This window comes from Pseudopodoces humilis, chromosome 3 (genome assembly GCF_049639895.1).
Source record: "Pseudopodoces humilis isolate 2021_Gansu_Grassland_sample_001 chromosome 3, ASM4963989v1, whole genome shotgun sequence".
Classification (NCBI taxonomy): domain Eukaryota; kingdom Metazoa; phylum Chordata; class Aves; order Passeriformes; family Paridae; genus Pseudopodoces; species Pseudopodoces humilis.
Window position 1 is genome coordinate 83,310,631 of NC_142202.1, and position 12,482 is coordinate 83,323,112.

The following is a 12,482-nucleotide window of genomic DNA, read 5'->3' on the forward strand; positions in this document are numbered from 1 at the left end:
CCTCCGCGCCGCCGTCCCTCGAAGCCTGCCCGAAGACTCAATTTTTCCACTGCCCTCCCGTGTCCTCCGCGTTTGGGAAGCCTAGAGGAGAGAGGGAGGGGGCGGCGGGCCGGGCCCCTGCCTCTGGGCGCGCTGCCGCCGCGGCTCCCGTCTCATGCCGCAGGAATGCGCGGAGGTATGCGCCAGTTTCCAGAAGTGGATCCCCTTCCTTGCTGGAGCACAGCAGCGCATATATCACCCGGTGGCAGCAGTCCACCTTCCCTGAAGTTTCGTAACCGCTTACGAGGGTAAATTGAGAGTTGGGAACAGCCCTCTATTAAGTAGCAGATTGAGAAGAGGCTCTTCCCACTTGGAGAAGGCAAGTCTTCCCAGACAGACCCCTCGCATCGGGAGCTACAGTAATCGAGACGCCTCCTCTGTTGCCGCAGTTGCCGCTGCTACTGCTCCTCCTTCGCCGCTGCTACTTGCTGCTCCCTCCACAAGGTGCCCCCGGAGCTTCATCCTTTATCCTCCTCCCTTTATCCAGGTCCGACGGCTGCGGCTTCCGTCGCTGCGGGCACCGCCGGAGTCATCGCCGGAGGAGCTGTCCCGTCACCGACCCCGGCACCCTGCGGCCACCCCGGCAGGTCTGTGTGTGCCCGCGCAGGAGCGGGGGTCCCCTGCCCGCCCCCCGTGTCCCGCTCTGTCCGCACGCACCACGCACGCAGCTCCTTCCAGAGCACCTTAGGCAGGGCCAGCAGCGCCGGGCTGGAAGCTGACACGGGATTAGGAGGGAGCGTGTGTGCGAGCGTCGGGCATGTCAGAGCCGGCTGCAGGCGTGCGGCCGGGCGGGCGGAGAGGTGCGGGGCAGAGCGCCCCGGGGCCGCTGGCTGTCAGCCCGGGGAAAGGCACCCGGCGGGATTCCGGCCCCGAGCGCTGCCGGCGGACAGAAATGCCTGGGCAGAAATGCGGGCAGGGGCGGTGGTGTCCCGGAGACAGAGGCTCCCGGCTGCTGGAGGCTCCAGGAGGAGCCCGCTGTCAGCACCCAGCGCGCCTGCAGGCACGCTACCGCTGCGGCTTTGGCAGGAGCTCTCGCTTCCCTCCCTTGTGTGTGCAGCTGCCGGTGATGCTTTCTCTTGCTTCCAGTTTTTTATATCTTTGAAGGGTAGTGGGTTTTCCTGCTGTTTTTTTCTTTTTCCGTTTACATTAGTTTTTTCCTTCTTGAAAGTGGTAAATGCCGTGCACTGTGTGGTTTTGAAATGCTTTGGCTAAGCTTCTGTAGGTTGAATTAGCGAGAGATAGGACTGGCACTGTGAAAGCTTGTGTCTGACTTTTTCTAAGTGGTCTCTAAAGATCAATGAGAAAACCTTTAGTCCTTACACGAAGTCTGTTGTGTCCCTGCTGAGACAGGAAGTGTCCTCTGCCACCTCCAGGGCTTCTTTCACGCCTAAATTCGCGAGAAGGGAACGGTATTTCTAGGTTAGCAAATGAATGCTTTGGCTGAGGTGGTATTTCATGAAACAAAAAACGTGTGTTAGGAATGGTAGACCTGCAACAGTGGAGAGTTCCTAGACGCCTTTGTGAGATGGTTAATTTCTGTTGCTTTTCAAAATGATCAAAAGATGGCAGTCAAAGCTCGCACAAGATTATCAGGACAACGCGTCCTTTTGCATTGAATTTAGGCTATCGTTAAACTCACTGCTACATGCGGTAGATCTGCCCAGGGGCAGCCGTTTCCCACGCAGAACAGTGATACAATTTTGGAGCTTTCAGAGCGTTTCAATACTAACCTTGGTCTTTGTTGTGTTAGTGTCATGGTCAATATTACTCTTTGGTTTAGCTGCTGGAACTGCCATTAGGCTGAAACCTTTGCTTAGATTTTTGTTGAGCTTTTGGTATTTTCATGTACAGTAAAGGCGTTTGGCTGAGGCAACTATATACAGCTGCTCAAATGAAGCCTGTTAAGCTCAGTGTCAGTAACTGGGAGATCCCTGGATCTCCACAGTGTCTTCCCACCAAATGTGCCTTGCTGGGTGGTTCTTTAGATGGTAGAAGAATATTGTTTTCCCTTTCATTTTTTTTTCTACGGACTAAGGATTTATGTATTTTTCTTTTGTTTTGCTCTTGGCACCTTCCTGATAAAATCTGTTGCCTAATTGCTTTTGGAATCCTTTCCTGCAGCCTAATTATGATATATGATGCATTTATGACTTTATTCATTCAAATTGCCATTCCCCTATTTCTTGAGATAGAAAATCTGAAACTGTAGAAACACTTAGATGCATGTGTAGATTCATATTAGACTTTACTTAGACAAGGAAATAATTTGGAAGTTTTAGTGGAGTAATTGGCAGTAATTTTACATGACCTAGAGCATATAGTAGTTATGAAGGTATGGCTGCTTGCAATTAAGAACCACTAACTTGGTCTAATCCCACATATTTTGCTAGAAAACCTGCAGTGGTTGTGAGACTCCTATGCCTGTCAGCTTTATATAGTGTATTTTAAATATATTTTCTCTCAGGACATGTAAATGAATTATCAGATGTTGAAACATCATGGCTAGACAGACGTGTCAAATTTCATATGTGTGTTACACAGACTTCTGTATAACCTATTTCAGACTTTCAAGAAATGAAGAATAGCACATTTGTAGGCAGAACCCCTCAAAAAAGTTTTATTACAGTTTCCAAACTGCCTTGAGACCAGTAAAACAAAGCTAACTAAGTGGTTCAACAGCTATGAAAAAGGAGCCGATTAAAATCCCCAGCTGAAAGAGACATTTAGTTGATCCAAGGCAGGAATGACCTCTGAATTAGCTATCATCACATTCAGCGATGAAGTCATGGAGCTCCCTTCTGGCTTCTGCCTGTGCAGAGGCGCAGATCTTCACTGCGCTTCCCTGATCAAATTAACCCTAACTAGGTAAAAGCTTCATGTGCTTACTGTGATTGGAAAGGGTTCAGCAACAATAGGCATATTATTGCGAGACGAGACTCTCCAGTTAATCATACAGATCGTTCGTCATCTTGGACAGCTTTCAAGTCTAGAGGTTCCAACCCTGGTCCCGTGGGTGGGGGCTGGGGATAAGGGAAAAAAGTGAAATCCACGGTTTGTCTTTTTTATTTTATGAATACACCCACGCAATCCTTTAATCCACATGTATCATTTCCTTCTCATTTCTCCCCCTTCCTCCCTTCCCCATCATTGCAGATTCATTCATGTTGTTGTGATCTCAAAGGGCAGAAATGAAGACAGCGCTGTGCTCGGCAGTCGCTGCTCTGTGTGCAGCCGCCCTCCTCTCCTCCATCGAGGCTGAAGGTAACCTTCTCCTCCCTGCCCTCTTGCCCCGGTGTCCTGCTGACCAGCAAATCTTCCAATCAGCCTTGAGCTACTGGCTCTCTCCCTCTCTGTTTATGAGTGTGAATACTTCACCTTCTTTCTTTCTCTCCTTCAGAGAAACGCCTCTCCTTCCTTGCTCAGCTCCTTCTGTGTTGTGTTTCTCCCGGCTAGCGAGCCGGACCGTAGCTCCCTCTGTCTGTCCCTCTGGTGTGCTGTCCACACCGCCCCACAGGCAGGACGAGGCCAGCTGGTGTGGCCACCCGGGCACAGCGCCCCGAGGAGCCCATTGCCACTGGTGGGCAGCCCGGCATGGCTGGGGCAGTGGCTCTGCCCCCAGGATGGACCAAGAAGGGCTGGTCTCTGGCCTTTTAGTAGTGTTGAGAGAGCAAACGGAAAACCTACTACTCAACAACCTGCGACTTGGAAATAAAATGCTCCAACAGAGTCTGGCTCTCTGCGCCTGTGTGTTTTGTCCAGCCTGGTGCCGCGCCTCTGCCCCACCGGCCTGCCGGTGCATCGGCCTCCCCTGCTCGGCGGGGCGACCCCCGGCTGAGCCTCGGGGGGCCGGACCCTCCCTCAGGGACACCTCAACTTCTGTGGTGGGTCTGACCCGGGGAACGCGCCTGGGGAGATGCTGCCAGTGCCGTGACAGACGTCATGGGCACCGCTGAAGGGAAGACTGGGCCAGGCCTTCCTGTGGCAGCCGGGGCTCCAAGGCTCTGGCACGCATGTGATACTGTCACCTCCAAAAAGACTTTCCTTTTCCTTCTCCTCCTCAGCCCTTGGCACAGTCTCTCTGGAGGCTGAGGCCCCTGTCAGCCCTGGCAGCATCCTGCCTCCGGCTGAAGCCATGGGGAGACCCATCTTCACTGCCATACTTGCCACAGGGTGGCTCAAAATGGCCCTGGCCCAGCATTTACTCCCCAGTGGGTTAACATCAACTGTGTTCTGTGCCCTCAGTGTGAGCTGCTTGGCTTTTTTGGCCATAGTCATGGCATTTCTGTCAGCAGTGGCTGCCAGGAGGAAAAAAAGGCTGAATGTCCTGCACTGAAATGACTTGATCTGACCTCTGGGACCCGACTCCATCATAGGTGTGAACTCCCCTGGATTTACTGGAAAAAAACAGAAGCCAGCAACTGATAATTCTTTTTTTTTGCCTTCCTTCTCTTTTTGTCTTGAACTGAAACAAATTCCTTGATCATGGCCTGCCACAAGCTCCCTTGTCTGGACCTGGTCACCTCGGCTGATCTCTTCTAAAATCATGGGGTGTCAGAGATGCCTCTGCAGTGTTTGCCCCCCAAGTAGTAGTGCTTGTTTGGGACTTGTAAAGTACTCTGGCTTTCTGGAAAAAGATGGCATTTTTGCCAGTAGTGCAACATGTGGTCACCCGAGGAGATAATCAGTCCACTGCCTTCCCCTTGTGCTGCGTTGCTTTGGGCAAAGGAGCTGGAAAAGGTCATTTGAAGTAATTTCAGAGTTGCATTTGAAACACAGGACTGCCATGGCAGAGAAAGCAGAGAAAGTGTACAGTTTTGATGGAGGGAGTGGATGTGTTTGTGCAGTCTTCCTCATCTTAGAGGGGTGCTCACTTGGAACTGGAGTAATATTACTGTTCTGCACTCTGATTTATACATATGGAGTATGTTATTTCGAAACGTAAGTAAAGGTGTTTTATTTAGCTGTAGTGTAGACTAAACCAGTCATACCTTCAGTACTGTTAAAGAAAGCTAGAAAAATGTATTTGGAACAGCACAGTTATAACAGCAAATCTTGACACATAGCTGGATGACCTTGATTAGATGTTGGAGGATGCACTATTGCCAAGCAAAAGAGTGGATAAAGCTTGATCTTGAGAGTTGTAGAGGGCTCTTGGACAGAACTTATATTACTTTGCTTTCAGAAATGTTTGATAAATAAAGTACCTAATTTAGAGTGATCATATTTCTATGAGAAGATTCTCCTAGGTCCAGAGTTTTGAAGAGCAGGGAAATGTGGGATGAAAACTTTTGGTGCTGAAAATGGGGCAAGAAATAGTGGTGCTGAAAATAAAAGTTCAAAACTAGTAGGACTTGTTCAAAACTTTAGGACTTGCTGTGGTGGGAAGAGCTTTTGTAGAGATTTATGCAGTGGGGTTTTTGTTTGCACTATACTGGTCATTCTTCTGCACTGTTATAATTTTGTGCTGCAAGTTTGCATAATTTTGTAAATTGCACCTTATTTAATTTAGCAAATTATTTACTTATTTATTTACTTTATTCTGGTGTCATTGCAACTTAAATCCTGTCTGCTGAACCAACTTTCTCCTGTGAATGTTTGTCCCTTGGTCTTATTTTTCCAAATTTCAGATCACTTTGTGGCAAAGCTATCCTCCCCCACCAGTCAGTCAGTCCTGTGTCTTTTTTCTTGGTTCTTTTTGATTCTTCATGTACCATTCACAGGACATGCATTTGAATTGAACGTGTGGGTAAACACTTGATGGGATTAAAAAGTGAGAGGAGAATAAGGGAAAAAGGGCCATTTAATGTGATGAAGGTTCTTGATATGAGATGGGAAGGTGGGGTGAGAGCAGAGGAAAGAAAAAGTTTAATTTTCTGCCCTCCTTCAGCTTTCACTTTTCAGTCTCCCCTGGAAGCAGATCTAGTGTTTATCTGATGCTGCTGTCCATAGATTTCTGAATTTTCAAGTATGCAACTGACTGTTCATCGGCATCACAGCAGCTCTGAAGTCCTTTGTGTGCTCTTGGCAGGGCAGTGATCTGCAGTTATGGTATTAGAGCTTTTCTACAGAGGTACAGCAGAACAGGAGTCTCTAGTTGGGCAGTCACTGTAGGAGTAGAGGGTGTAAGACCCATATATAGTCTAAGTGCATTCATGCCATTTCACTGGGGAAGTTTGTTTATGGTGGTCAAGGAAGCAAATCTGTTTTCATGCTCAGCATTTTTGCTCTTTTCTTTTACAGTGAAATTCTTGTTTTATTTTGCAATCCTCCTGCTATCTCTCTCCCAGCTTAAACTCCTTGTGTGTGATTCTATATTTTATACTTTAAGTTGTTTTGTGATTTTTAGTCCAGCACAGAAATACTCCAGTGCATTCCCTGTCTGTCCACATGTCAGAATTCCTTTCTTTACAGTATTTTTTTCATCTGTGATCACAAAGAGCCAAGGGCTCTTATTTTAGTTATAGTTAAGTCAAGTATATTGGCATGTGAATTGGCATGTGAAGAGTCTATTAATTATAACCTCAAGTTACTGCTGTGATCTTGTCATGGCTTCTGTAGCATGTAATGTTTTTTAATACAGAGGAATTTTCAAAGGCACAGGAAAGAAATGATGAAATCATTGGTTTTGTGTAACCTAACCGAGCTTCTGTAGGTGCTGACTTTTCAGTTTTTCAGGAATTGGTTCAGACCTAGAGAAGTCTGTTCACTAGGCTGGAGATAAGGAAGGAGGGCATCACTGATCCAAGTAGGGAACATTTGTGTTGTGCATAAAAAAGTTTGTCTGGTGAAAAATCTGTTACCAGGACACCCAGTATAGTAAGTGACAAATAATTGCAGCACAGCAGTTGCAGATAATTAGAATTTTTGGCTTGTAATAAAGCTGTGTTGAATACATTACTTTTCATTGACTGAATGACTTAGAGGTGATCTGGGATAGGTGAAACTTTTGAAGTTTTGAAACTGGTTGGTAGGACCATTATTTGAATATCTTTTGATGGCATATCAATATCTTTTGAGAAAGAAGCTGTTGATTTCAAAAGTTCCTAAATAGAGAGCCATGTAGATTGACATGTGAAATTTAAATTTTTATATACATGAGGGTGACTATACATCCCTGTTTTTCTTGCTTCTAATTAAGAGCAAAATATACATGCATGTGTAAGTGTATATACACATGCATATACATATATATGCACAAACATGTCAAGTTTGGTAAATATTCATACATACAATGTGTGTATATATATGTTATGTTGAGATAAGTATGACTTTATTTGTATAGGTATATTTAGATTTAAATTAATCTTTTTTCAAATTAAATTTATGCATTTTCTATTTTGAAAAAATTTCATATACATATATAAAATTAAAAAAATGCAAAGATACAGATGGCAATGTTTCTGTGTTGTGATTGGCAATGAATATCTAACAAGTCTAAGAAGCTGCTCTTTTGAGAAGCTGCTGTTTATTTCTAGGCTGTAGGTAATTCCTTCTCCCAGTCACATTGACAATGCAGACTTCAGAGGAACTTAACTGGGGTAATGATCTAGTTAGCTGTGCCAAATTCATGCCATTTTTGAAAAAAACAGTAAATGAAGAGTTTTGGCACCTTCCAGCCTCAGCAGGCCTTATTGCTGGGATGGTAGGGCTGAGCTTACTCTTCAGCTTCTGTAGACTCTATGTAATTTTAACATGGGCTAACATGTTACTTTACATGCTGATTACAGGGTGTCCTTTCCATCGATGGAATCACAAAATATGTTTCACATGGGGATTGTGGATGGAAGCTACTTCCAAGTTACATCACTTTTAAATCTGGTTCTAGATATAAATTGCTTGATATTCCAGTTATATTTTATTTCTGTCTTGTTAAGGTATTCATTGGAATCCTCTAGCAGTCACATTGCATTATCTGCAAAAAGATGTAAAATTTTATATTACCTGTGAAGTAATACAAGCTAATATAAGACATATAAGACCTGCATAGCATGAGAAAGATACTTTCCTCTTTCAATTTTTTTTTTTCTTTTCAGAAATTATACCCTTATTGCATGTGTATATAACACAAGAACTGGCACTGTTTTAAGTATATTATGTCTGATTTTTTTCTTTTGTTTTTCTTTTGTGGTGTATAATATAGAAGATCCAGTTAAGGAAAGTATCATAACGCAGTTCTAAGAGTGGTCAAAATTAATGCTGTGGAAATAATGATGGTTGTGCAGCAGGATATGTTTTTACTCCCCTGGAAACCCATAGGGGAGCTATACATTTCTGTGCATCAACAGTTGGATCACTGTATGAAGGCAATACTACAAAACCATGACCTTTTATGATCATGATCCTGTACCTTGACAAGTCAGTGAGAGGTTGGCATGGATTTTGATGGACACAGGATCAGCAGTGTCACTACGCTAAGAATAGGTGCGACTTCACTGCTGCAAGTAGCCTGACATCAAGACTGCTTGCTGGAGTTAAGCTGCTCTCACACGTAAGATTTTGTCAAGTTTTAAGGTTTGTCCCTACAACAAGTGGCATTTTTTTCCCTAGAACTCTGGTTTGATTCAGTATTGCAGATGTATTATTTTTCCACTGGTGAATTCCCTTCTGGAAGAAGAATTTTAATGAGATGGAGTAACAGTTGCCCTATTTTATTATCACAATAAGGTTTTTATCATCTAAACATTTTTCTGTACTTCAGATCAGCTTACTACTCTCAGTCATATGACCATGGTTTGGTCTTTACCGCACAGCTGGTTTCACTTGGGTGAAATCTGACCCCTGTGAAGGTCCATGGATGTTTTGGAGATTCTGTCTGAGTATCAAACAGGCCATCTGGAAGACGTTTTGATGACATTGGATCCAAACGGCTTTTTTTTTTCACTCAAGCAAGATTCCTTTTTGGATTTCTGTGAGAGAAGTATTCAGTGCTTGAGTTTGATAAGCCAGCCATAGGCTAAGAATGAATGAAAATGAATGGATTTAAAGTACAGCAATGAAGATGGGGATTAGGTCTCAGAAATAACTATGATGATAAATGCAATGAGGTTCTGGAGTAATTTCTGTGGGAAGCTGTCAGTCTTGACAATAGTGGAGGTCTTTAAGAATGATCTGAGAAAATGGGTCAGGAATGACCAAGGGTGGCCAATCTTGTCTTGACCGTGGGATGGATGAGGGGACTTTCAAGTTCCCCTACAATGCCATTGTTCTATGATCACCTGGATGAAGGGATATATCACTCATGTGTCAATGTACTTTTCTTGTTACCTGCCAAGAGCCACATCTGAATTTTCATAAAATTGAACAAAGTCCTTTAAAATGCTAAAGACTTTTCCTCAAGTCAGCTTTTTCAGTTTATCTGGAATCCGGTCATTTGGATATCAACAAGTTGGGCTGCTGCTGTCCTTCAGCAGTTAAAGCCTAAAGTCTCTGCTGCAACATGCCAATTTACTTGCAAGGTTGGTGGTGCTACTTTTTCCATGTACTGAATTTTTTTAAAAGCATGCTCAGGTCAGTTGTCTCTGCATTTGCATTAAATTTGTCCTGAGCCATTGCTACTGAAACAATATTTTATAATGATATTCTTATCATCTAAATGTATTTTACTATTAACATGTGTTGCATGATTTTGATACTAAATAACTACCCTGTCATCTCTAGCATTGTGATACTCATAAACTGATTGATGAATAAACTGTGCATGCAGGTTAATGGTCTAATCTCACTGCCTGTGTATGGACAACAGGAAAAATAACATTTACTTCAGTACTAGTGTTATCTATTGTATCAGTATTATAAAGCCATATTATCCTATCGTTGGAAATTACAGAAAATTAAAAGGAAAAAAAAGCCATATCTTTTAGCTCAGTTTTTCTTTTTGTAATTGGACAGTGTCTTTTCATAATTAAACATTCTAGAATTTACTACCTTATCTGCTTTTAAAATGATATTCAAATCTGATATGAAATCTGACATATGATGGAGATCTTCTAAGAAACAGAAGATCTGTCTTTTAAAAATGCCTGCAAAACTCTCTCACTAGTAGTTAAGGAAAGTATGGCTGGATCTAATCTTACTTTGTAGACCTATTTAAACAATAATATATAATACACCTACCATGCACTGACAGTGAGTCAGTAAAATACTGCATGAATAAGCATGACAATTTTACAAAGAGAATATCATTATAAAATATTTATGAAACATCTTTGTGTAATGAACCTTGTACATGGAAGCTTTGTCCATTGTGGGAAGCTAAAAAAACAATAATCAACATTTCATTTACATATGCATGATGCTGCAAATTAGCGTATGTAAACTATTTCTTTCTGTACTGTTCAGTTACTTCTGTCATCAGCTCCTACAAGTTTTATTTGCAGTCATTTGTTCAGTTCACTGGTGCTCTCTTTGCTGTTTTCTATAAATTCTGTAAAATAAATGTCCTTAAATATATTTTGATGTTGTCTTTTCATAATTAACCATTTTGTTGTTTGGAACCATACTGGCATTTTATGCTAAAATGCCACTATTAGTATGGGTACACCTGCTGCAAAGGGAACATGAAAACAATAGTTTACACCTTTGAAATTGTACAGAAATCTGGTGTAAACAGGTAGAATTTTATTTTTGAGAACTTCGCATCAGCTTGAATATTTTGGCAATTTGCAACCATTGCTAATGCCATTTATTATTCCCTTAGTTCCTGAATTCTTTGTTGCTATATACAAAGTATGTCACGTTAGTAGCTTCTAGGAACAAAGGGGTGGAGTTCTCCATATTTTATAATATAATGATACATCAATGTATCATTATTGCTGATATACATTTTGCATAGATATTCATACCTAGACCTTAACAGAAATTGTTTTATTGAACATTAAATACCCAGTCTTTTCCTGTATTCTTTAAATTGTTTCTTTTCTCTGCCAAGTTTATAGATTCAGTCAAATTTATAAGAAATATCATATGCAGAGACTATATTAAAAAACTGATCAATTCTTTGATGTCTAATTAAGAAGAGTACTGTGTTCTCCACATCCTAAATGATCTTATGATATTGTAAGCAGGTTGTGATTTAGCATGCTTGTACGGATTGCACCCAGCATGTAAAAAAATTTCCTTTAATTGTTATGTGAAATGTTTGCATATGTGGTGATTATCTGTGAACTCATTGTACATGTATCCAAATGTGTTTTCTATTGTGCTTGATTTTGCTGGCCATTCTTGAATGTCTTGGCAACTCAAGAAACATATGTTCTGTGCTGTCCTCTGTAATGCATATACTCTTTGATGTTTTGTCATATTTCCTCAGCTTTTATTTTACTCTTTTTCCAACAATATATCTTTATATTTGTTGGAAACAAATTTATGCAAAGACAATTTTAGTAAGCTTTGCTCAACTTTTTTTTTTATTTATTCATTTGCCAAAACTTGTTCAAGCTTTTAAACACCTACCTGATATAAATCTTTTGCAGTTAATCCACCATCAGACTTGAATTTTACAATTATAGATGAACATAATGTTCAAATGTCATGGAAAAGGCCACCAGATGCAATAGTGGGTTACAGAGTAACTGTGGTTCCAACAAGTGGTGAGTTCTGTCAACATTTTTTATGTGAATATATATTTTGAAATGTTGAGTTTATTTTTGCCTATATCTAACTTAGATGTGAGAGTAGCTATTAAAATCTTTTAGAAGTTTGTGATCAAGCCTGGGTAGCAATAAAGGGCATACAGGAAAGACGGTGATTCTTCCAAGTCAGAGATATTCTTGCCATATTGTTTACCATTTTGGGACTGCAAGTAACAATTTTTGGATGCCTTTGCTTTGCAAGGAGCAAAAATAAGGTCAAATCATCACTCTATGCTCTTCCTCTATGTTTTCACTTTAAAGTTCAAGAATTGTATTATGCTCTGTAAGACACCTCTTTTCTATTTCACTTTGAGAAATAATCAGTTATATTGAATCAGAACAGGACATTATTTTTTAGATGATAGTACATTTTGTATGCACATTTCAAATTTCAAATTTCCTGGAATTTATTAAACACTTTAGCAATTTTATTCATTATAAAAAAAACCACATTAGCCTAAAGTTTAATGTTTCAATATTTATACTTCATGAAAACAGAAAGTGTATCATTCTAAAATTATCACTGGGGTTTGAGATAGATTATTGCCTGTTGCATTTTGTTTTACAATAAGCTTATCAATATTATTGGATTTTAAGGCTGCATTGAGTGTTTTATATATTTATTGCAGATGGACCTACTAAAGAATTTACTCTTTCACCTAGCACTACCCAAACTGTCATATCAGATCTTATACCTGATGTAGAGTATGTTGTATCAATAGCTTCATATGACGACAGAGAGGAGAGTCTTCCTGTATTTGGTCAGCTGACAAGTAAGTAGCTGCAGTACAATTAGAAAGCCAATTAAGATAA

At 41.4% G+C, this 12,482-nt stretch overlaps 1 protein-coding gene across 4 annotated transcripts in view; it reads left to right on the top strand.

The window, feature by feature from the left end:
- Nucleotides 1-363: 363 nt before the first annotated feature.
- Nucleotides 364-12,482, top strand: part of COL12A1 (collagen type XII alpha 1 chain) — a 100,099-nt gene continuing 87,980 nt past the window's right edge. For 3 of the 4 annotated variants that reach the window (XM_014263470.2, XM_014263472.2, XM_014263471.2), the window contains exons 1-4: nt 364-626; nt 3,193-3,300; nt 11,511-11,627; nt 12,299-12,442. In XM_014263470.2, the coding sequence (XP_014118945.2) occupies nt 3,228-3,300; nt 11,511-11,627; nt 12,299-12,442 (334 nt within the window). In that variant the 5' untranslated portion in view covers nt 364-626; nt 3,193-3,227. The remainder of the gene's footprint in view (nt 627-3,192; nt 3,301-11,510; nt 11,628-12,298; nt 12,443-12,482) is intronic. The other variant, XM_014263473.2, reaches the window with a different exon arrangement.